At 35.7% G+C, this 27308-nt stretch overlaps 1 protein-coding gene and 1 long non-coding RNA gene across 3 annotated transcripts; one reads left to right on the forward strand and one right to left on the reverse strand.

Annotated features, from left to right (window-relative positions):
* The first annotated feature begins 1058 nt into the window (after positions 1-1058).
* Positions 1059-25309, forward strand: LOC124365886 (estradiol 17-beta-dehydrogenase 8-like). Of its 2 annotated transcripts, XM_046821993.1 has the most exons (6): positions 1059-1185; positions 2503-2619; positions 4999-5189; positions 7769-7947; positions 19429-19559; positions 24526-25309. In XM_046821993.1, the coding sequence occupies exons 1-6, from the start codon at positions 1140-1142 to the stop codon at positions 24609-24611; spliced, it is 750 nt and encodes a 249-aa protein (XP_046677949.1). In that variant the 5' UTR covers positions 1059-1139; the 3' UTR covers positions 24612-25309. The 2 variants fall into 2 exon arrangements, with proteins under 2 accessions (XP_046677949.1, XP_046677950.1); XM_046821994.1 differs by lacking the exons at positions 1059-1185; positions 2503-2619 and adding an exon at positions 2699-2771.
* LOC124365887 lies at positions 25306-26794 on the reverse strand. The gene is made up of 2 exons (XR_006922752.1): positions 26681-26794; positions 25306-25470 (listed from the first exon to the last, which is right to left on the reverse strand). It is a non-coding gene; the product is annotated as an uncharacterized LOC124365887 (long non-coding RNA).
* Between the last annotated feature and the right edge of the window lie 514 nt (positions 26795-27308).

Genomic DNA, 27308 nt, shown 5'->3' on the forward strand with positions numbered 1-27308 from the left:
AAAGTTTCCAAAAACTAAATGAAAAAACACGAACGGACTTTTCTGAAACTGGTCTAGGAACTCCTCTTAATGACCCAGAGAGCTGGAAGGGATGTAATTTTGTAGCATTTTTATGCTTTTTCCAAAGATACATAACACAACATGGGTTATAATGAAAAAAAACTTTGTCAAAATACGTATAAAAATTTCGATTTAATGTTTTCAAAAAGCACATAATTTAAAATTTGTTTATGATTATCTAGTAAATTTGTAAATAACATTAAAATATATACATGGAATGGCAATAGGTAGGCTAAATGGCTTAAAACAATTATTTCTGACACACGGAGTAAATCACAATGTTCATAAATAAATATACTCTCTCTGACATGTTCTTGATCGTGGCAACAAGGCAAAGTCAACATTGGCGTTGGAGATTTAATTCACACGAACTAGAAGTGCTCATACACGTTGAAAGACTAATATAATAGCCACTACCAAAGTCGTTTAGCATCTGAAGCTGTGAACCCTGAACAATGACTAATACGAGTACCTAAAATATGTAAACCTCTGGTTTTAAACTACATAAAGCCCTGTCATTGATTACATCATAGATGCGACAACTGGAAAGCTAAGGACCTACTTTAAGATTCATTAACACTGGCCTATAGCAGTTCAACTATTACTGGAATCGTTGGAGCTACTCAATAAAGTGTCATGGAGTTTTGGAAAGAAATTCGAATTATTTCACGGGCATTTATGAAAACTGTTTCACTATCCGACTTCACTGTCCAAAACACTCCTGAAACATAAATCTAAATTTGAATATCTTCCAGTAACTATCCCTAATGTCTGGAGTGTTTAGAATGTCATTTAACAAGAAAATGCCCATGGTGTACCTGTTTATCAACATGAAATTGCGAGCGGAGCTGCGGGTAACTGCTAGTATGTAAATATGAAAATCTATTTATATTGAATCAAGAAAAGAACATTAAAGTATATGCCAAGTATAGTATAGCGAATATGGCGTTGAACTTCAACGAGATAACCTGTTTGGCAACATTTTTAGTTGGAAGCAACAGCAACTGAGTTGATGTGGAGGGGGAAGTAGAGCTATACAACCACTTCAGTTAGAGACACATCATTATTATTCTTCAAACATGAGTGCTTCCCGCTCTGTAGATGGAAGGCTGGCATTGGTTACAGGTATCTACAATGTGCTGTACTTCTTGCTCATACCCTGTCATTTTAATTGTCAATGCAAATCCTGTCTATATTTGATGAGTCGATGTGACCAAACAAGTTTTAAATTTATAGTAAAATAACTTTATAAGGCATAAGCCATGTGGCTTCTTTTCTATGTTTAATATGTAAACATTGTCTCAGAACGAGCTAAGTCAAAAATATACTTTGATATTTAATATGGATGCGATAAAGTGAAATGTTTTCTTTCCTGATTTAGATTTCTCACTCGTGTTCATACTTGTCTTAGGGAAATACTCGAGAAAATGAGAAGTAATTCAAAACTTGGATTTTCTGCTTCGTATGTGAACAATGGTTGTAACAGTGGTTCTGGTTCTATATGTCAAAAAACAGTTCTTGTCAGATACAACGAACACCACTGGTACAGACTGTAAAGTTTACGTAGGCAGATTTACACTCGGACGTATGTCATCAATGAAGCAGAACATCCAAATTTTGATTATTTCTCATTTTAACATTAAATGACATACACATCATGTTAGTTTTCGCACACAATTTTAAAACATAAACATAAACTTCCTTGATTTATTCGTAACGCTTAAAATAACAAGTAGTTTCTCATTTTATTCTTTTTATGAAAAACACTTTTTTTAATTTTTATACTAATTATTTCAAATATTTTTATCGTCTGAAAACATTTTGTTTAGAAAAGGTTATTTTATAATATAATTAATTAAAGACTGTCATTACTTGTAGCTGAAATGTATTATGATAATTTAACTTATATTAATTTTTGTTTGGAACTTAATTGTAGTTTTTGAAACTGCAGAATTTTTAATTAGATATACATGAAAAAGTTTAAATAACTTACGGAAATTTCATCACGAAGGTGAGTACAATATACAGATTTCTAGGAAATCCGAGGGTGATGCTGTCTGTTTTATTGAGAAATACGCTGGTGTTGTCGCATTTTAACTAGTGTAACACTACTTAGTTATTGTAAATGTTGAATTTTAGGGAATATTTTAAATATTTCAAAACTAAAACTATTTACTTAAAAAAACCTGGTATTCATGAAATGCCAAAACCTAATACTAATTCAACTGAAAGACTTTTCTAACTGTAATATACTTGTACCTTGTATAGGTCCAAAATAATCTTTTTCATATCTCACATGAGCGAACCTTGTCATATTAATACCCCTATCCATCACATAACAAGGGGTACTGAAACTTTTATTACTTAAATAATAAAGACATGTGTCTACAAGATACAAATGTGATATTAAATCTTAATTTGATGAATACTGTTGTTGTCTAGGAGCCAGCAGTGGTATAGGGAGGGAGACATGTAAAGTGCTGGCCAGGGAGGGTGCTACTGTGGTGGTCACGTGTATAGACGAGGCAGGAGCGCAGGAGACTGTCACACTGTTGGAAGGTGAGTTATAGACAGTAAGAGTTACAGTTGTCTAGGAGCCAGTAGTGGTGTATGTAGGGAGACATGTAAAGTGCTGGCCAGGGAGTGTGCCACTATGTTAGTTACTTGTATAGACGAGGCAGGAGCGCAGGAGACTGTCACACTGTTGGAAGGTGAGTTACAGACAGTAAGAGTTACAGTTGTCTAGAAGTAAGCAGTGATGTATGTAGGGAGACATGTAAAGTGCTGGCCAGGGAGTGTGCCACTATGATAGTTACTTGTATAGACGAGGCAGGAGCGCAGGAGACTGTCACACTGTTGGAGGTGAGTTACATACACTAAGAGTTACAGTTGTCTAGGAGCCAGCAGTGGTGATGTAGGGAGACATGTAAAGAAAGACCGTTACACTGTTAGAAGGTGAGTTTTAGCGTCTAAGGAGTGTAAAATGTAGGCCAGGAATTAAATACAGATTTTACAATAGACATTGTAGTACATACAGTTTCAAATATTATGCCTGTTAATAAGCGTGAAGATAAATTAATTTTAGCATCAAACGTTACTACAAGTTTTAGAAGTAGTTCATTCTCCTAGTAGAACAATTCCATTTCTTGTAGGTCAAATATTGTGGTTTTATTACAGCCTTAATCCTTCTTATGCTATAGGAAGCCGCCTAAATAACATTCAGTCGTAAATAAAAGTTATGTAAAACTAAAAAAAACACGATTGTGTCAAATGTGAGTTTATCAATCTTGATAAAGATATGTTGAGAAGATTTAAAATTGTTATATATTTGTTTTCTAAATTGTAATAAAGTCGATTATTAATTTAGCACGATTCCGCGTGTCTCGAAGAGATTTTACTTCTGCAATATTCGCGAGGTACAATTCAATGAAAATGTTGTATTAATTGTACAGTGCCGAACATTATACAGTATACTTGTAGCATTTGGAAAGTAAGACATGGTTTGAATAGTACTTTCCTCTAGGCGAAGGAAAGAAGATCCCAACACCTTAAGAAAAGTAGATCACAACACCTTATGTCCTTTTATATTGCGGATAAAAACGCAGCCTGGGTTCCAGTAGCTTACTGGACTAGCTCCTGGCAAGGGGATGAGAGGGAAAAGGGTCTGAAGCAGAAAGGAACTTGGGGAGGGAGGCGCCTTCTATAGGGACAAGGTGACGTGTTCCAGCGGTGGTAGTGATGAATACACGGTACAGTGATTTATTTAGAACGTGATTAAAATATATATATATATATATATATATATATATATATATACATATATATATATACATATATATATATATATACATATATATATATATATACATATATATATATATATACATATATATATATATATATATATATATATATATATATATATATATATATATATATCTGTTTCAGTAACTAAGTAAAATAATTCACAGCTAATTTATTGTGGTTTACTGTCTGAGCTTTTACAGGAAGCTTGTTTTTATTAGTTCTGCGAGAATTTATTCTCGACTTTAATTAATTAATTGTGGGGTCTAGAATGTACGTAAGACACGTGAGTTAGTCTAACAGTCGTTCCCACTCATTGACTTTAATCGACAACAATAGAATTAAAACAATGGAAAGGGTTGAAAAATTAGTCGTTTATTGCTTCTACATGCTAACAGCTGATAGTTCTCTCCAGTCGATGTTTAGAAAAGTAGGCACTCGATTCTACGCATTCATTCCACTTGAATTCATAGCCCTTAAAGAAAAAATTCCGTTAATACAGATCGTGTAAGTAAATAGTAAATACCACGCGAAATTATAAACAATAGGGTAGGCATTTTAGGTAATGTTGTGATCAGACTCAAATACAACAAGTTAAAGATGAGAATTTAAATTTCACTGAAAAGTGACATTTTTTGTTTATTTATGACGTGAGAAGTCAAGAAGTCAATTTCTTTATTAAACATAATTTAAGGAAATTACATGTTTTTAGTAATTTTTCTTTAAGAAATCAACTATTTTTATAAATAAAAATGGCTGTCCTTGAAGTTGTATAACACAAGTTAGTAATGCACATTTCTATTTTCAGCCATTTTTATTTGAGCCTGGTTACAAAGTGACATAAATTACTTTAATTGCCTGAAAATTCACGAAATATTTTCTGAATTCAAATAAATTATCACTGAATTATATTATGAATTATATATTATATATTAGTATTATGGATTATATATTAGTTAAAGTAAAATTTACTAAACATATATATAGTAACATAACGATATTTTATAAAACCAAAATAGACTAGACCACCTTAATGAAATATTGCTTAGGACATAAAGACTATGGCTTATTTGGGTTTTCTCTCCCATACTAAATAAATCCGTAATGTGAAGATTAATGTGACCTTTATTTCAGGGTCCAACCATACCGCTATGAGATATGACGTGACACAATTCGATTCCGGCAAGGAACTGTTGAAATCAATCATACAGAAGTATGGAAGGCCTCCAAACATCCTCGTGAACAGTGCTGGCATTGCTACGGTCATCGGCCTGTTAGACGAGACTCCAGAGACCTTCCAGCGAGTTCTAGATGTCAACCTCAAGGTCAAGATATAATATCTTGTTCTATGTACACAAAAACAACGTAGGAGTAAGCGAAACACGCCACGGCTTCGTAAATGTTTTATGCAACATTTCTAGCCCTTAGCTCATTTCATTCTCAAGTTCTCCAACGCATACGTAGATGAACAAAAATTATACAGATAGGACCTCACAGCGAGTTCTAGATGTCAATCTCAAGGTCAAGATATAATATCTTGTTCTTATGTGCAAAAAAACAACGTAGGAGTAAGCGAAACACGCCACGGCTTCGTAAATGTTTTATGCAACATTTCTAGCCCTTAGCTCATTTCATTCTCAAGTTCTCCAACGCATACGTAGATGAACAAAAATTATACAGATAGGACCTCACAGCGAGTTCTAGATGTCAATCTCAAGGTCAAGGCGTAATATCTTGTTCTATGTACACAAAAACAACGCAGGAGTAAGCGAAACACGCCACGGCTTCGTAAATGTTTTATGCAACATTACTACCCCTTAGCTCATTTCATTCTCAAGCTCCCCAACGCACATGTAGCTGAACAAACATCAAAGAGATAGGACCTTCCAGCGAGTTCTAGATGTCAATCTCAAGGTCAAGGCGTAATATCTTGTTCTATATACACAAAAACAACGCAGGAATAAGCAAAACACGCGACGGCTTCGTGAAGGTTTTATGCAACATTTCTAGCCCTTAGCTCATTTCATTCTCTAGCTCTCCAGCGCACATGTAGTTGAACAAACATTATACAGATAGGACTTTACAAACCACTCCTTCTGGCAGGGAGAAGGAAATTTGTGTCAATGAACTCAATGATGCTCAGCCAAATTTCATGGTTGGACATGGACCATCATAACTCTCATTCTTGTCTACGTATAAATGAAGATTTATGGAAAGTTTAAATTCTGCAAATGATCTTTATAGATATATCTTGCCACATAATAAATTCAAATTTGTGTTCATTCAGTTAGGTTTTATAGTGATGTAGTTTAGGTAATACAGGTACAACATAAGAATGCGTTGAAATCATATCTTATCACATACTTATAAAACTGACTTCACTGTTTATTTTTTCTTTTTAACGTATGCGTATTCTGCATATGATAATTAGGTCACGTATAAAGTCTCATACGCTCGTGCTCAGCTTTTTTTACATATTTAGTTACTCTGCTGTTTTCTCATTACCATCATGATTATCAATTACACAGTAAAATAGTAATATTAGTAAAAGTAAAAGTTACTGGACATATGTATAGTAACATTAAAAATTAAACTGATAGGATTTGGAAAGTAAGAAATGTTTTGAATCGTTACTCCAGATAAAGGAAAGTAGGTTCCAAAACGTCATTTGCTTTTTTATTGCGGTTATAAACGATGCCCGGGTAGTAACAGTTTCCTGGACTAGCTCCTGGCAGGGCGATGAGAGGGACAAGGGACTGAAGCAGAAAGGGTCTTACCTTGGGGGTGGGGGAGGAGCCATCTACAGGGACAAGATGACGTGGCCCAGCGGTGATAGTGATAAATAAACACACGGTACATTAAATTATTTAGTACGTGATTTTAAAAACAATCTTCTTTCAGTAACTACGTAACAGAATTGACAGTTAATTGCGGTAAAAATACGAGTGTATCTCAGGTGAATTCTAATTACACTCAGTTCTATCATTTGTAAAGTAGATGTTTAATATTTGTTTCAAAGTTCGAAGCCGTCTTTCACTGTTATCAATTCTAGGCACAGAGTGGGTATTAAATTGATGTGTTATACCCTTGTCAAACAGAAAATCTTTTAGTTCCACAAAATTAAAATACTGCGTTTTACAAAATTAAAAGTTCTGGAACACAATCTTGTCTACAACTTTAATAATTGACTCTTGAAAACAATGACATTAATAACGATTTATCCAAATACTTATATTCCATATTAAAATATCACATTCAAAACATATACAGGCTCTGAATTCATACTGTCATGTTTACCAGTAATGTGCCAGCGAAACTGAGAAAACTATTTTATAATAAGAAAAGAAAATAAGAATCCAGTCCTAACGCAGTATTTGCCGTCTTATATACCATCCGATACTCTTTAATAATAATAGTTAACAATTATACGTATGTATTATAAAGACAGATATCTTATATGCTAAGATTTGCTTTCTATCTAATCTTTAGATAGAAAGCAAACCTTAATCTTAGTATTAAGTTAGAATATCGTTCAAAAGTTGATGTCTTCATCAGTAAGTAACCAATTTTTGAAAAAAAAAAGTAATTTTATTTTTAGATGAGCATAATTTAACTGTAATGGTATTTTATACTTGAATCCAAATGGCATCATAGATAATATCAAAAGGACAATTTTCCCCACCAATTTTCAGGTGACTGGTGGTTATCTATTCACCTGAGGAAGAGATTAGATCGCAGATCTCGAAACTTTGTGTTACTGATTTATTGTATCACTGAACGATGGCAAATGTTCCGAAAAATCCAGATTCCTTCACAGTCCTTCCATTGTCAAAAACAAACTTTTCCTTCAATCCAATTCCAATCTGAGAACTGGTGCTTGAATGTCTTGTTCTTGTTCTTGCAGGGAACTGTGTTCACGATCCAAGCTGTGTGTAGGGAGCTGGTGGCCGCCAATATGCCAGGGTCTGTGGTGAACATCTCCAGCAGAACAGTCGGCAGACCTTTGAAGTACATCAGTGCCTATGTGGCCAGCAAGGGTGGGGTTGACGGAATCACCAAGTGTTTTGCGAAGGAAATGGGTCCGTAAGTATCCCTAACATCTGACACTTCAATAGTTCTAAATGATATCCCAGGAAGTGACATGCTTAGCAGGCGAGGAGTGAGGATAGTCAGACTGGTATTGACAGTTGTTATTGACATTAAAAACACATATTTATCTTGTTCGCAAGATGTTCAGGTGCACGCATGATATAACAAAATAAAAAACAAGATAATTTAATCGTTATGACATCCTTTTACATATTAAATCAAAAACATCTCTATTTCCATTATGATGCAAAAATTTATAAATCGTAGGAGCACAATTTTACATTTACGATATAAAATTACTTTAATAATTAAAACAAAAACATAACATTGTAAAAAAAGTGTACATACTTATTTGTAGCCTACTCTAAATGATTGTGGGAATATAAAATGTTAAACACAGTTGTTTACTTAAAAAAAAGTATAAAAAATAATAGGAAAAATTAATTAATTTAATAATTATAAATACAGATAACGCTCATAGTGGTATATAAGTAAAAACAATATAAGGTTATAAAAGATGACTCAATAAGTAAACGTACTTATCGGTGGATTCAGGTATTCAAAAGAAGAATAAAAGAACGAACTGACAGATGATATGAAATAAAACCGACAGACAAACGGAACTTCTCAGTCAGAATAATGGATAATATATGCTTTATTATTTAATTACTGGCCCTAATATCAACATAGCTGAAAACAACTATTAGTAACACGTTCTTGACCGTAATTCTATATTATATTATAAAGTATTGTTTAAAGTAATTTTTTTCATTCATACCTCACTTGCACATACAGTATTATGAAAGTATAATACAAACCAAAGACGATATGTATAATTCCATGAGGTCCCTTTTTACTTCCTCAACTTCTAGTAACACATATAGTTTCTTGATTGCACTCATTTAAGTTTACATCTTGAATTATATATGTCACTTCAGTCAGATTGTAAACGATTTTGTAAAGACCTCAGTACGTATTACACATATTTGCTTGAAACGTGTCGGCCTTTTTACTTAAAAAATGAGTTTTTAAGTATACCTACCACATTCAAACACAGAAAGGGCGTTTGCTTTTGTCCTCCTTATAAACACTTATATTATTGTTTGCTTGAGGAGATGTCTGTAACTTAACAACGGCCTTTTGAAAACGTCATCTATATCTTGCTTTGGACAGGTCACCCTGAACCAAATTGTTTATTTCCCACAAGTTTGTGATTCCAAAGATTGGCCAATTTCTCAACATAATTTTGTATGGTGAACAATGCTCAGCTTCAGAGCTCGCCTTATTTATGGCCCACTGTAACTAAATAAAATTCTGATCCCGCTTAGTTTTGTTAAGTACATTTTTAACATTTTTTTTTCAAGTTCGAAGTTGCCTTTCACTTTTATTAATTCTAGACAAAGGTTGTGACAAATTGGTGTTATACCCTTGAAAAACAGAGTTCCAAGTTCCAAAGTTCCACACTACGGAAGCACTGCGCAATGTCACTCAACAATGTTTAACAATATGAAAAGTTCTTAAACACGATGTCGTCCGCAATTGCACCTGATAGTACAGGAGCATCTGACGAGACAATGAGCATGCCAATTCACCAGGATTTAACTATATTTTCTAATCTATGTTTCTCTGATGTCGAAACGATGTAAATCTTCTCAGACGACATGGCTCCAGATTCCAGGAGTCAAGTCTGTAACATCATCAGATTCCAGACGCTGCATTAAGAGGAAGGTGGGCTGAACTAAACTTATCATTCACATACTTACTATGGGCATCTAAAACTAATAACACATTGTTGTTTCCTTTGGATGAGCTTGTTAGTGGTCCGAAGAAGTCAACGTCAAGTTTGCCTATAGGCCTGTAACACTTCTAATACCAGCTTACCATGATATGCGTGTCCTGTTTCTTCCAAGGCTCATATTGTTCTACTATCCTTCGTTTCAGCCACCGGATGGGGATTATCAAATAAATCACATACTCTTCTCAATTGTACAAAATATCCACCAATTGGATATTGGTGGATATTTGATTGCTGATTGCCCTCACGCAATCAGGCGTGAGGGCTAACATAATTTTTAATTGCTTCATCGTCTTTACTACACCCCAATACAATGTTCTGATTTCCGTTCCTTGTCGTATATTGTTATTTTGCAAGAACCCAATAGTTTTATCTGGCCTGAACTTGAAGTAGTAAAATTAATCTTGTAACAGTCCCCAAAATAGCAGACCAGGATAACGTCTCAGACATAATAAACATTACCTCACAAGATAATCCACTATCGTTATCGTAAGTCGGCATTTGCAAAAGATAATAATTTTATAATCATTTGCCGTGGCACATTCCATGTTATGTCTCTCTTGTTTGCATTAACTCACGCATGTCTTTACTTATTAACGACAGTGAACTTCCTTTGCCCCATATTTATTTATTTATTTACATACTGTATACACCATTTCACATTTGATATAGGTATTATGAAAATACAAGAGGCTTGATAAAACAACTTACATAAATAGTTTACATGCATACATGCTAAAGCAAACAAAAACAAAAAATAAGCAAAACAAGTGCCAAGTAACATCAACATCGTGAATAAAAAGAAAAATTACAACAGCAATATAGTTCATAAACAAGTGCAACATGAAGGTGGATCCGTAAAAAAACTTAATTAAAGTAGCGTATAAATTATAGAGTTACTTATATACTACTGAGACATTACATATGCATATGAGCAAATACAATACGAAAGAAAAAATAAAAGATTAGCGTAGCCTATGTTCATTAATATATAAAAAAATCTCAAGAAACCATTTCCATTTTGCAAAATATAAAAACATGCTGCAATACATGCAAATTTTGATGCCATTATAATAATATATGAACAAAAGTGTTAAGAAAAAACAGCAAGCAATATATAACATTCACAAGAAACCATTTATATTTAGCGAAATATAAAATACGCGACAATACATGCAGAGTTAGATGCCATTAAATATAAACAAAAGTGTTAAAAAAAAAACAAAAAAAAAACAAAACCAGCAAGCAAAATATAACGTTCAGTGTCAGAGTTTCACGTGTGGCCAGAGAGATATTTAGTGACCTCCCTCTGAATGATGTGTCGGACAATGCTGAACAAATCAAATATGCGCAGGAAGTCCATTTCCCAAACCTGTGAATTCTCGGTATTGTACTGTTGTACGCATAGTTCGTAGCGAGGAATTCCCTCTCGAAAAGCTGCACGATCTTGAAGATGGTCGAGGACAACGAAGACTGATCCTCTCTAAAAGTCTCGGGGAATCACAAGACGACGACAAAATCTTCTTCAAGAACATCAGGTCAGCAATTTGGCGTCTGGTGCTCAAGGGTAGGAGCCCAAAGTGGCGTTGCAGATTTTTCAACAGGAACCCCGTCGTAGGCAAATCCAAGTCTCAACCCAATCAGCCTGATGAATCTTATCTGAATTCTTTTAACGAGTTCCACCTGACCCAACAGGTAGGGAGACCATACCGGCGAACAGTATTCCAATATTGGTCGAACCAACTGGACGTACAGGGCCCGAAATGTCCATGGTGAAAAACCCATCTCGAGAAGTCCTAAATATAAGACCGAGGGCAATAGTGGCTTTCCTAGTAATTGCAGACAGATGCTGTTCAGGGCTCAGTGACGAGGACAAGATAACTCCCAAATCCTTAACTGTAACTTGAGCGATTCAGTATGGTTCCTTCCATCTCGTAGTTGAAGACTATGACCCTAGCTGAGCGATGGAATGAGACCACAGAGCACTTTGCGAAATTTATATCCATGCCATTCCGCACACACCAGGGAGACGACACTTTCCAAGTCGGATTGCAGAGAGGCGCAGTCTTGAAGTGAGGATATCTCCCTATACCTTGGCGTCATCTGCGAACATTAACAGGCTAGACGATGTGACGACATTCTGAAGGTCATTAATGAAGATAGAAAAAAGGGCAGGTCCCAGCAGAGAACCCCTGAGGCACCCCAGACACCGCCTCAAATGCAAAAGATGTCCCACCGGCATGACGCACGACGAGGAGAGACGATTCGTCAGGTAACTCTCGAACCACATCAAGAGAGATCCAGTCACTCCCCAAGTCCTAAGTTTTGCTAGGAGATGAATGTGGCTTATCCTGTCGAAAGCCTTTGGCAAATCAAGATAAACGCAATCGATCTGGTGGCCCAATCTGAAGGAGGATGTAATGTAATTCTGCAAAGTCACGAGATTGGTTTTGCCGACCTTCCCCTCATAAAACCGTGTTGAGCTGGAGAGATGATGTTCTTGGCTTCAAATGAAAGTCTACGTAAGACCAAGGACTCAAAAACTTTGGCTAGGGCAGGCTGAATTGCAACAGGTCTGTAGTTCTTGGCATTTACTGGATTACCACTTTTCAGGATAGGTGTAATAAAGCTCGACTTCAGGTTCTTAGGGAATATGCCCAGAGTTAGAAGAGCATTGAAATATTGGGTGACATGTGGAGCCAAGATACCACTACAAAACTTCAATACTATTGGAGGAATCCCATCTGGCCCCGCACCCTTCCTTTCATCCAGCCCAGCCAGTGTCTCCTCCACTTCTTCACATGAGATGTGAAAACCTGACAGATGGAATGAGGTTTCCAGCTCCAAAGGAACTGGAAGTGTTTGTGGGAGCCTGTATACAAGAAGAGAAATATGAAGCAAACAAGTCACATATGCCCTTAGGGGTGTCCGCTGTCACGTTGTCAAGGTAGAGGTTGGAAAGTGATGAAGACTTCCGTTCATATTCCTGATGTGTCCCCAGAAGACCTTCACATTGCTTGATATGGAGTTTTCAATACGAAGTATATAGTCCCTGTAACAGGAGGCGGATAGAGTCTTACACCTTGCACGAACACTACGAAATTCAAGTAGTCAGTCAAGTCTTTTAATGACTTTTTGAACTTGACGTGCAGCTTCTTTTTCAAAATGACTAGTGCCTTCAGCTCTAATTAAAACCAACAAGGGAAGTTGCGTTTTTCAAGTACTTTCGTGGGGGTCAAGTCCTTGATCACCCCACTGAGAGAGCCACAAAAATCAATGAATGTAGTCTCCACACTGTCCCCCATCACGTTTGTTTAGTACCGATACGGCCCAACCCCTGAATCACTCTAAATATCTCAAACAGATCACTCCTCCTAAAGTCGTAGATAAGGGTCCTGTTATTATCAGTGACTGGTCTGAAACATGGAACGGTAATATCGAGAGCTGGATGATGTGATTCCACCTGAATAAGGCGATCCAGAGACCTTCGGACACTGATGTCTATCCTGGAAGAGAAAACTAGATCCAGTAATATTCCACGTTGTTAACACCGTTGACCTGTGTAAAGATTGAAGATATGGGCAAGATCTTTGATTGGCTGGCTCGCAGGATCATGAAATTGAGAGCCGAGAGGATCCCAATCCGCGTTGGGGAGGTTAAAATCGCCCAACAACAACAGGATAGGTTCAAAATTTTCAGAGGTGAGGAGCAGCTCTTCGACAATTGAGGCAAAATCAAAGTATTGGCTTGAGGGCATGTTAGGTGGGAAGGTAGACTCCGCCGACCAGCATCCGATGACTAGATGATAGTTTGACAGTAGCAAAAAACACATTCTACAGATCTATTCTTTGGTATGATTTCTTGGGATAGTATGTTTTCCTTTATTGCAAGCAAAAACACCTCCCCCGCTAAACTTAGATGAGGTCAGTTTCTGAACGATCACAACGAAATATATTATAATTTTGCAAACCAAGCTCAGCACTACAAATGTCGGCAGATAAATTAGTTTCAACCAGTAATTAATATATCATAATTATGGCATGACAGATATTGATTGTTTCAATGAGGTAAACTTTTGTCCTTAAGCCGTTGACATTTTGGAAATAGAGTTCCAAAGCTGACTGGTTTACCCCAGCATTTTTCTAGTTTTTTGGCTCGAAGGTAGTTACAGGGTGATCCTTTCAAGTAACGTATAGTGATGTTACTTTCCCCATTCATCCTGCGTCTCCCCCAGTTCATCCCTCAGCTTCTTAAGATATTGCCGTTCCTCATGGTGCGATCTCTCGCTATAGAAATGTCAGAGAGGGCGGGATCAACGTCAGAAATTGCCTCCTTAGAGAAGCCGCTAACGAACTGCATCGCGTCTTCTACCGAACAAAAAACAACTTTTCAGTGGTCTATCTTTATCTTTTAATGGCTTGCCCAACCTGAAAATTTTTAGGCCGTTGACATGAAATGCCGATATTCAAGGCATCAATTACCTTTGAAATCAGCAAAGTGTCATGCTCTTTTTTAGTTTTGGTGTCCTTGCTCAAGCTCTCCTTGAGGTTAAAGATAATAACATTCCTTTTCCTAAAAAGACGCTCGTTGATTTCTTGGATTACAATCTCCTCAGATTCACCCCCACTGTAATTTCTCGTGTCTGTTTGATTTTGGCTATTTCGTCGTGGATTACTTTAATATCCGTCTCATTTGAGGTCACTCTCGGTTCCAATAAATCTACATTAGCCTTAATAGCTTGGATATACGGTCTTGATTTCCGAAATTCCTGCAATGATACCGTCAATTTTGTCAAACTTATCGAGTTTCTGCACTATTACAGCGAATTGGTCGTTCAGATGATCAATTTTTTAAAGATAGGTCGTCCGTGTTAACGTTGCAGTCTACGCGGCTCGCATTTCCATGTTTTCTGGGTGCCATCAGCTATTTTCCAGTATTCCGCCGGAGTTATTCTGACGCACTCAGGATGGAACCATCGTTTGCAGGCTCCATCGCATTCCACGCCCTTATTCACAACTTCTCTAACGCAGACACGACAATAGTTTTTGCCTGAAATGGACGATGCCATTTTCTATGGTATGACTACCAAAATGAAACAGTAAGTGATATAATATCTAAAAGGCTGTGGTTTCTTTTTAAACGTTGATGCAAGTCAAGCACGGAGACAAGTCATTACTCTATGCATTGAATTAGAAGCAGACGATGTGATTCAGCTGAAGGGGAGATCTGTGATAGACCAATAAATTAATAAAATTACGTAAGTAGAAAAAATATTAATTAGAAAAATATTAATTTTGTAACAACATGCCAATGATGTGTAAAAAAACATGCACTAAGAGAGATATGCTTCAAGTTTTTAAAAGAAATTCAAACAAAAACTAATAAATTTAATTGAAGTTTATAACAACAGTCACTCACATAGAAACAAGCCGAATCTGTTGACCCAGGTTATGTCCACATGCTAATGACAGATATTACACAATCCACGATACTTTTCGGAGCACAAAATGCAAGTAACTGTTGGCAAGGCTGTTCAACGTTATGTTTCCATATATTAACAAGTGATGGGTGTTATTATCTGTAGCAATGACTAATGGCATTCTTACCTGCTTATTTACAACCGTATTAACTGGTGAAACTTCTTTTTCACTGACGCATCTACCATTATTTGCACCGTGGGGTGATCATCAGATACTAACTTTTGTTTTGGCACTTCCATATTTACATTTTTTTGAAAACTCTCGGTTTTGGAAACGTAGTGGTTGACTACTTGGCATTCTTCCTTTTTGGTAACAATACTTCGCTATATGTCCTGTTTTATTCAAAATAGTTTTATTTCACTTTGTTGAAGTGTTGAGAGGTTATGTTGTCAACTAGTTTTGAGGTTATGTTTACCTGTGGCCTGGGGACCTTCACATTTCTAGCATACATGAGACTGAATCTCTACAGTAAGTTGGTGTTCAGCGTGGAACCTATTTCCCTCATAACCTATATTCTGTTAATGAATACACAGATTCTCCAGATCAGCAAATGTATGTGTGTTAGCACAGATTACAATTCCAGCTTTCACTCGTGGGAAAACTCTAAGTTTAATAATTTCCTTTAACTCCTCCTCGGAACAACGACATAGCAACAGACTAGCATTTTCCCTTATGCTATGAATGAAGCAAATTAACTTGTTATTGCACCTCTGTGACCTGGTTATTAAATCCTGCTTCAACTTCTCTCGGTGCCCAATAAAGGTAGTAGTCCAGAACTAACTAAAATGTTTAACTCACCTTCAGCTGTAACAACTTGTTGAATATAGGTCCATTAAACATACGCAAGGCTAATATTTAAAAACTCACCAAAACTGAATGCATTTTTTCTATAAAACTTCTAATTTTTTTAAATATTTGCAAAACATAGCTAAAAAATTCATTTTTGGGCTAAAACGACCACATGTAGGCGCCAATATATCAAAAAGTATTGACTGTTCAAAATCTTCGTATGGAAGATTTTTCTTACAATTCGTCCCTCTCTTGAATAGCGAGGTTATTTTTAATAACATAATGTCCAACCTCTAGTAGAGGTAGCATCTACCCCTAGAGTATAAAGCACACATCTGCACTATATAACTTTTGTTTCTTGGGCTACTCCCAAGCTACAGTCCAAATGTCACGCCAATCCATCCAATCTGAAAGAATTGGTAACCAAAATGCTTCATTGACTGTATTTTCATATTCAAGGCCAAATTTACCAATTTCACCAAAGCTCAATACAGTCTCGTCCATCATTTTCATCATGACTTCCGAATAGCTTAACAATTCACCTAAATTACCTTAAATCCATATGTATGCCTGAACAGTTTCAGGTACAGTTACACTGGGTTTAGTAACTTCGCGGAACTGGACATAACACTTACAGAGAGAATCATATTAACCCCCTGACTCCACAACTATTTCTTGTAATCTGGTTGACTATTTATTTTTAATCTCAACGTTGCAGGCTTCTTCCTTCACACTTGTATTTAACAAACTTTTGCTCAAGCGCAACTTTTTCTTCATCACCTACTTCGAGTCCTTGAATTTTTCCTTTCATTATCCATCCTTATTTGCATATTTAAATTAATATAGCAGAAGATCCCTCCCATTTGTACCTCTCCACCAATACCTTTACTCGCAAGGTTAGATGTTCATATTTACAATCTACTCTCAAAAAGTCTACAGCTGATTTGAATTCAATAAGTGCATCTAACTTACCTTTGATTGACACACATTCATATCACTACCAATGTCCTTGAATTCTTGTGTAGGCTTTACTTAAAACTCGTTTAAATTATGCACATGAGGCCTTAAACTGAGTAATGACCTGAGATTCTTTCTCCAGTCTACAACTAAATTGCTACCATCGGTAGTTCTACCTCTTTTTCTAATTTCAAAAACTTCTTCTTTCTCTAAGAGTAAGTCAACGTAAATTAATTTTTCTTCAGTAAATTATGGATATTAAAAGTTACAAAACTATTTACGGCGTTTAAAATAAACTTATTCAAACCTGTTCACACAAAATCACTAACCATAGAAGTGCCCAACACACAACGTGCACTATACATATTCCATTCCAACTCTTCAACATTACAATCAGATTCGCAAATTTATGTACCCTATTCCTAATTAATTACGATACAGTTTGAATTTAATTTAAGTGTAATTTTAAAGATGAAATTGGATTGAAAATTAAAGTCTCTTGAAAATACGTGGGTTTTATTCTATGTCTATACCTTTAGAAAATCAAAGATAGTTCAAACAGTTTTACAATTCGTTATGCTTTAAAAATAAGATTCATTCACACACAAGATAATAAACAAATAGTCTGGCTATCTTCAAAAATTAAAAATTCTTCAAAAATACTTCTCAAGGTTCTTCACCAATTAAAAACTGTAATTAATATTTTACTTTACTTTAGAACAATGTTTATTTAAATAGGTAAAAATTGAAATAAAATACTTATAAAAATTGAAAAAATATCAAAAACCTCGTAAGTACAAAAAATGTAAACATTTATTTCTCAAAAATTCAAAATTCAGTAAACAAATACTCTGAATTTTCCTGGCACCAAATAGTTACGTTACACATTTACTAACATTAAACAGTAAACCTCTGACATTAACATAAGAAAATGTCCAGACTTAAATTACCAGAGCATGTTTATAATTTTTATATTACAATTGAAAATGTTTTAAATACAATTATTTAACGGATCAGACAGCAACTTGCAACTGAAGACAATTGGAGTTGCAGCCGAACGAGTCATGTACTTTTTTAAATATGTACTGAAACCTTTACTGGTCTAATGTACACTTAGACAGTTCATCAGATCGGACCTGGAACGTGGAGGGGGCTGTTCTGAACGGTAGGTGAGATGATCAGATCCCACTGATGAGCAGGATCTGAATACAAAAAACAAGCTGGTTTCGTTCACTAGGATAGTCGTGGTTTCGACCCAGCAAACGGTCCGCCGACAGACACAATCCGTTGCCCGACTCCAAAAAATGGGTCTATTCGTGGGCCTATAGCCGTTGGAAGTTTACTTACTCTTAGATACAGATTGATCAAATTGAGAGCCAAAGTCAATGGATCTATAGACATGCATAACAGTACACAGGTATACTAGACTAAATCCTCAAATTAGTTAATCCTCAAATATTCCAGCAGCAACCCTTTCGTTATGAATACCTAATAAAAAATAAATAAGAAATAAATTTGGATCAATGCACCCGATAAATTATCGTATTCATATATCATATATATATATGAAAATATATATATACACACACACAGGATGTAAATTAAGTCCTGATATATCGATATACATCTTAACCACACCTTTTAAAATATTTTTTTGGACTTTATGGAGGATAAAAATACCCCCCTACTTTTTCAAAGGAGGTATAGGGGGCGGTCACTTTCAATTTTCAAATTATAACCCCTATTTTTTCAAATGTCATTTGAAAGTTAAATTCAAAAGAAACACAATGGCATGAACAAAATATCTCTACGACGATCCTAGCAAATGTTATGGTCAAACAATTGCTTAAATCTAAGGGTGTAAATTAAATCCTAATACGCCTGGATATATTCCAAACGGATTGAGATATCAATGTTCAACCTTCACCATAGTTATTAAATTACTATTTTGGAGTTTTTGTATGATTACAAATTTCACCAACCTTTTCAAATAGGGAAACTTTTACTTTTCAAGGTGGGGGAAACTTCAAAATTTCAAATCGCAACCATTATTTTGTAACACGTCATTTTAAAGCTATATTCAATATAAACACAATGCCACTAAGAAAACACCTCTACGCCACAAAAGTTATGGATTAATAACGCAAAACAATAATCTGAAGGAACAATGCAATTTTCAACAAAATGCATGCGTGATATCTTTTATTAAGACTTTGAGGTGCCGAGCTTATCCCTTTGTGTAGTATTTAATGTTTCTTGTCTGCATAGTTTTTGTAAAAATGTGTCTTTTTCTAGGTGGCATCATAATGTAAGGGGTTAATGGGAAATGATATGAACGAAACATCTCTACGACGATCTTTTCAAAAGTTAAAGGCAAATACGTATATTATTCATATATTTATCTACTTACTAACTTCTAACTATATATTTAACTACTAAAAACTTCTTTTACAGACATGGAATACGAATAAATAGTGTACAACCTGGAATGATAAAAACACCCATGCTTGGCGAAGATAATTCCTCAGACATGGTAAACGATTGGGTGGCCGACACCTCCACAAAGCGTTTAGGACAGCCTCAAGGTAACATATAAATAGTTAAATGTCTTTATTAAAGATATCATCTGTTTCAGTTCTGAATTTACTTCAACTATTCATATCCTAAAGTTTTATATAACATTAATTGCAAGATTTATGTCATATTCTTACTGGCTAAGTGGTTGGCTCTACAGAAGAGTAATTTCCATGCAATTTACACTAGTATCATATTACTTCATCGCCTGGAAATCGTTGTTTAGACTTTTTCGACAGTTGGAGAAACATGAATTTTTATACCTGGTACGTTTTAACTTTTATTCATCCTTAACCTCCAGCGTTAAGGAAGGATCTTACAATTTGGCAAATCCAATCTTGAGGGCAAAACAGCAGGTCGTTGAAATCATTTTAAGATATCATAAACATTCTTGTCAGTGAAACAGATGATTCAAAAGTAAATTTTTTGCAGTAAAAGAAATCAAAACCCTATTAATGTTATAATTGCGAAAGTAAATTTGTTACGCGTTCACGCGTAAACCATTCAACCGATAGTACTGAAATTTTACATGGATATCAGGGTCCCAGTTTTAACATAGGCTGATTCTTATTTCTTATTTCGAAAATCCCTCCGGGCTACGCCTTACTGGTATCTTAAGTTGCATTACAGCCATCAAATGTTAGTAAAAAAAGCCTGTTAAATTTAATCAACTGTTTTATGTTAACATTGTTTTATGACAGAACAACCATATGTTTAATTAATTTAACTACCATTTTCAATTTGTGTAGATGTATAGTATGGAAGCATAGAGTAAGCTTTCATGATAAAAAACAAAACTTCTTATTTCAACCTTTTCTGCTAACGTTGTTGAAACAGAGTAAGAAAATATTGACATAGGAAAATTAAAAGTTTTAGTAAAGATATACTTTTAACTACGGTATACTTTTGAGCGAATATTAAGTATTCAATGCTCGGTTGGTACTGTAATGCAGATACAAAAGACAAAGTTACTATCTAACTTTTACTATACATTTAAAGACTGTTGTAAACCCTATATTAGTTGTATTTTAACAGAGAAAGGCTTTTGATCTTGGAAACAAGACAAAGTGAACTATGGCACAAAAACTAAGACCTGAGTAAATTACGTTGGCCATCAACATACAATTCTTGACAGATTTTCGAGATCATGGCAGCAAGGCAAACTCCAAATTAGCGTCGGAAGTATAATTAACTCGAACCAGAAGGGCTCATAAAGGTGCAAACCTACAAAATTGTTTGCGAAGTCTCGGGTAACTGCTATTACTTGAAGAATACTTGTTAGACGCTGTCCACTATGTGCTTTGGTATTCCCAATCTACTACTTGTTATTACGCGATACAAGGTAGGTTTAGATTACGTTATCATAAATATGTTTCTTCTATTTGTACCAAAGTAAGGGCGCATATGCATTAGAAGCGACCTTGAGTAAGTAAACTGGCTGGTGGCGCACTCTTGTGCAAGTTTGCCTAATCATTGTTGTGGTTACACTAGAAGCAAGCAAGTCCTAATGATCGCTGCCAATAGTCAGTCGAAATAGAACTGTCAGACGATGGGAACAATGTGCTTGACAATGGCGTGTTAAAGTTTTTCGCGTTAGATGTGGAAAAAGTTAGAAAAGAGTGTTGAATGAATACTTTGTGAGCCGAAAAGATCACGGGTAGTTTGTTCGTACATTTACAGACCTATATCAGCAACCAAAGAAGTTTTATAGGTATTTCAGAATGATGAAAGACAAACTCTGTAACATCCTGGAAAAAATTACTTAAAAATACTAAGGCATTATGTAATAATTTCGTATAAATTAAATACATGAAATTATATGGATTTCATAAATAATAAATATATGAATTTTCAAAGTACCTAAAGGACTGCCAATTAGTGTGATAAAACGCAGGGAATTTTTTCAGAAAAGAAACTTGGTACAAATAACAGAAAGTACATGGTGTATCAGATTGGTCTTGGAATAGATAAACTGATTAGATGCCGTCATTCATGGGTAAAATTGATTTTAAAAGATATTGAACTAAATTAAATTCTTTTATCCTGTTGGTCTTAAAATAATACATCACCTTGTACATATGCATAAAAAAATTGAATACGTGAGACTACGTAGCCTACATGAAGTACAACCCTGCAGTGATATTCGGAGAGCGCCGCTCTGTGAGAAAGGATTGCGTATATTTTTCAACTGTTGACTTATCGTACTAGTTAATTAAATTCAAAGGTCCACATGTTTTGTACAAAGAGTATTTTCTTCAGGACAAGTTGTAGAATACTTAAACGTTTCCCCACAAGTACTCACGTTGGACACAAAATATCGAATAACTAGCAATAACGATAAAGATCTCCCAACAAGTGAATATGTGTTGACTGGCTAAAAGTTCCGTTTTCTCTCTTAATCCCATTTACAATACTTAAAAAATCTTGACATGAGCTTTTTGTTAATTGAAGCTTAAGATTTGCATTTTATTTACATGTCTTTCAATCCTACAAGGTTTAAAGAAGATCAGTTTCAGCTGTCTTACATTGTATTAAGTAATCAAATAGAACTGAATGGAATGACTTTATTTTGTTTCTAAGAATATACACGTGGTCTTCAGTGAAATGAGGCGAATTTAGTTCGCATGCGAACTAAAAAGGAAACCTAAACAAACTAACAGAATAGATATTTATAATAAATCAATGGGAAGTCACGGTAAGAGAAGTTGAGAAGTGTATTCACAGTGAACTAATTGAAAAGTTCAATCACTGTTCCATGACTTGTAGCAGCCACCTTGTTCATACTGTGATGATAAGCCAATCAAATCAAATCAGTCTTTATTACCTTGAACAACATACAATATTGTATAGAAACAGTCAATAGGCTCATTCACACACAATCATACATACGAAAAGTTCCTCTTCCAGACAAACATGCAATTCCTATCTCAGATCCTGTTAAACGTGCTTCGATTTTAATTTCCCAGGCGGCTTTCCATGACCTCACCCACCGTGGAAAAAAATCACCCCACACCAATAGGCGTTTAAGACGAGAATTAAATTGTTTGGGATCTGCCAAAGTTTGAATATCCTCAGGGAGCTTATTGATCAACCTAACACCGGCCTGCGATGGCAAATGATAAGACGCCACCATTCGGTGAAGTCGACTGCGATAGTTGTCCCTGCCTCTTGTCTCATACTGGTGAATGTTCCTTCCCTGAGCCAATGTGCCCTTTGATTTACGGAACTCAGCCACCTCGAATATGTAGAGGCAGGGCAAAGTCAGTAAACCAAGCTCCCTGAATACATCTCTGCACTCTGCTCTTTAATTCTGAAATGATTGGCACAGCTTTCTTTTGAAGGCTAAACACTCTTTCCAGTTTGATTGTTTGCACAGCTGCTCCAGATCCAGAGTCTTACTTTACCTTGGTGTGGATAAACAAGGCTAAAATAAGCCATTCTCAGGATGTCGTGAGAACAGTGTTTTATCAGACTTCGCAAAGCATGCAAACTTTAATTTACTCTGGAACAAACACTTCAATAATTGCATCACAATAATTACTGACCAGTCGTCAGTTGTCAGTGGTTGGTCGTGGCTTGCAGACCTGTTGTGATCTGTATTCTTCAAAGTCGGTTTGTAATTATTAGTGTTTTATTAATTATATTATAATGTGCGTAAAGTTGAAAAAATGTATTTGTCAAGACTACTACTTGACACATATTCAAACACTTTGTTACGATTTCTTTTTCCCCCCTTGGGGCGGCCTACTGCCATGGACTTAAGCCTCACCAATGCCCTCCATCTGTCGCCTCCTGGTAAAGGCAACCACAGCAGCCTTGGTGGGGTTGACAGTGAGGCCTCATCACACCAATTTCCCACCATGTTCAGAGCAGCATTGGTCAGTTCCGTGATTGTTGTGTTGAATTTGCCACTCACAAGAATCACAATATCATCTGCGTACCCCTGTGCAAAGACACCGCTACTATTCAAAGAAATTTAGCAGGTCGTCCACAACCAGGTTCTACAGAAGAGGAGAAAGGACGCCACCCTGCGGACAGCCCCTCATAGTCTTCGCACTAACACTTGCTCCCATGAGGGTTGTGACAACCACAGTTGTGTACGTGAGCAAGGCACACACCTTATCCAGTCACCTTATCCAGCCACACACCTAACCATCAACAACACGTCTTGAGACCGCATTGATAATCGCCTGAGTGGCTGTGTTGTCAAAGGTTCCTTCGATGTCTATGAAGACCCCTATGGCTACCTCTTTTGCTGCCATTGTTACGATTTGTTTATGTTAACCCAAATAATAATAATTTACTCGTATATATAAACGAGTAAATGAGTAAGAATTAATCTGTTATTATTACCTATATACTCCCATTTTACTCGTATATAAATTCAAATTAAATTTATGTACACCAAAGAATATTTAAAGGTTTTGGGCGTAAGCCATATAACTAGAATAATACAATACGTTAAATACTAATAATTCGTCTGAATGAAAGACCAAGGTTCAGATCTCGAAACTTAGCGTTTAATAGAATAGTTATATAGAATAGTTAATATAGTTAATAGTTAATAGAAATAGTTAATAATAATAGAATAATAATAAAAGAATAGTTAATAGAATAATAGAAGTATTCCAAGAAGCGTTTGTGCAATGACTTGGACATGTGCGTTAAGATAAGTAAGCAAAAACTAGTACATATGTTTATCTTACATCGGGTGCTCGCTAAGAAACGGGTTTTGGCGAGTCACAGCAAAACCGAGGAAAATCCGTGGAAAGTGCGATATTTAAATCCCATTTTGTATCACATTCGGAACTGTTAAAATATTATAATTACCATTGAGGTTTTAGGTGAGCCCAATGGATCCACATGATCCTTTGTCCTTGTCATGTATTTCCTAATAATTTTAGAATATATGTGTACTAAGTAAGTTTAGCGTTAAAAGTCGACGATGTCACCGAATTTATTGCTGATTTGTTTCAGAGGTGGCCGAAGTGATCACATTTCTAGCATCTGACCGTGCCTCGTACATAAATGGCGCTCACATCACCATATCCGATACTTACTAAATGAGGTTTCATTCTCATAGCGTATTCTGACTTCAGCAGTACAATCTCTGATATTGATATTGAATACAAACATTTTTGAAACTTAATTCGTGCAGCAGGTTGGAATGAATACAAGGGTATTCATTCCATATATTCCTATCCTATAAGGATAGGATCTCGGGCATTTGCCATTGTTATATATTACAAAAATAAACACTACGTTTCGAGGATTGTATCTACCCTCTTCATCAGGTGCCAAAATGTTAAGGCGTAAGGTTTGTCTTGCTCAAAGAATTTAAAAATCACTAGGTCGTGGATAATATCTGAAAAAGTTACAACAAGTTACAAAACTAGTGTTCTGGTTTTGCAACATATATCAAAGACAAATTTCCTATTATCCTTTAAAATTGTCCATCGTCGATAACGAAATTTAAGCAAAGAATAGCTACATTGATTTAAATTATCATTAACATGCGTGTTTCTTCAACTCTGCAACAGTGAAACAATGAAGACTCACTTTGAATTTGTTTTTCTCTAATAACTAAACTGAGTTTTATGAATGGTTTAAAGAATGGTCAATGTAACATTTCAACCATCTACAGTAACAGAATTAGATTGATAGCATTGTCAATTACCACACGCAATTCGAACATCACCAAACATACAATATGTTATTATTGGAAACACGCATGGAAAAGAAATAAAGCACATTATATTGAGTTGTGGTTTTTCTTTCCCTATTGTTCACATATAGTAAGAGACGTGGTCAAGAACAGTTTGGCCGTGAGGACACTGAGAGTAGCGCGAGAAACAGTCCTCCCCCTCCTGTCCAGCTCTCCAGGCAGCACTGTAGTCACTGTCCTCCTTTGGGTCGTATGGCCTGGGTAAACAGTAATATATGTTTAATTACGTCACGTACAAATCAACATGGTTGAACAGCAGAAATTAGTCACTTGTAAAGGACATTTTATTTCACGAACCGACTCCCTGTTTTAATTGTTAAGGGTCTTATTGACAGAGCTAGATAATTTGCTATTTTATTAATCCTCTACAGTGTACAAATTCATAGTGCTTGATATGCTAATATTCAATCCAGAAGATAAGGTACGTATGGATTGTATTGGAAGATAGACAACATGGATTGGCTAACACAAACGTAATAGGATCGTATGCATAATTTTGAGAAAACACTAATAGGTAAACCAAATCTTTAAAGGCACTCACCCTTTACGGTCTGCAGAAATTCTACTTGGTTTTAAGATCAAGATGAACAATTACACTGTAAAATGGTACAATTAATCTATTGGTCAGAATTCTATTCCCTTGCTTCTTGACTTCAGTTTGTTATTTGGACGTAACGTGTTTAAAATATCTTTAGATAAAAAAGATTGTTGATCGGGAGTGGTGTGGCTTTGCATTCTTTTTAATTAAAGCATAATAAAAATGTAATATACCTCAAGTAAGATATGGATTTAGAGACTACCTTTAATCTATACAGGGCTGAATTTTTCATTCTGATATATTTAAGGAGGTTTAAATTATTGCATTCAACTAACAAAATAGAGTATATGCAATAATCTAATCAGTTGCTAGTGTCAAAAATGTCACATAACAATACAGTGTCACAAAATACAACATTTTTTCATAGGATTTTATAAACTAATGAGAACAAATATAGTAATACAAACTATAAACAGTTATAGTCTGTTAGTAAGTCCATACTGAGTAAATTTACTTACTCAATTTAAACTCCTTAAATATACCAGAATGGAAAATTCAGCCCTATATTGATTAAACGTAGTCCGTAAATTCATATCTTGCATTGACCTCTGTTACATTTTTCTTATGGGTTAATTAAAATAGTGTTGAAAAGCAAACCACTCCCGATCAACAATTTTGTTCTCAAAAGATAATTTACACACGGAGATACAAGTAACAAACTGCAGTCAAGAAGCAAGGGAACAAATTGCTGACCAATAATATGGATAATTGTAACATTGTACATTGTAAATTATTAAAATTCCTCTACAAAACCAAGTACAATGTCGATTTATCTTACCTTGGTCAAGTTAAACCAACACTTAACTTACGTGAGGATTGTCTGGAACAGTTCCCCTATGAGGCCACTGTGCACAAACGGCGCAGCGCTGCTTTCACAGACCGAGCGCAGTAAACAGGTCCGATCTAATCCACTCCTGTAACATAAGCAGACTAAAGAATCTCTAAATACAACACTGACTCCAGAACAGTTCCTCTATGAAGCCACTGTGCACAAACGGCGCAGCGCTGCTTTCACAGACCGAGCGCAGTAAACAGGTCCGATCTAATCCACTCCTGTAACATAAGCAGACTAAAGAATCTCTAAATACAACACTGACTCCAGAACAGTTCCTCTATGAAGCCACTGTGCACAAACGGCGCAGCGCTGCTTTCACAGACCGAGCGCAGTAAACAGGTCCGATCTAATCCACTCCTGTAACATAAGCAGACTAAAGAATCTCTAAATACAACACTGACTCCAGAACAGTTCCCCTATGAAGCCACTGTGCACAAACGGCGCAGCGCTGCTTTCACAGACCGAGCGCAGTAAACAGGTCCGATCTAATCCACTCCTGTAACATAAGCAGACTAAAGAATCTCTAAATACAACACTGACTCCAGAACAGTTCCTCTATGAAGCCACTGTGCACAAACGGCGCAGCGCTGCTTTCACAGACC

This window comes from Homalodisca vitripennis, chromosome 7, assembly GCF_021130785.1.
Source record: "Homalodisca vitripennis isolate AUS2020 chromosome 7, UT_GWSS_2.1, whole genome shotgun sequence".
In the NCBI taxonomy this organism is placed as follows: domain Eukaryota; kingdom Metazoa; phylum Arthropoda; class Insecta; order Hemiptera; family Cicadellidae; genus Homalodisca; species Homalodisca vitripennis.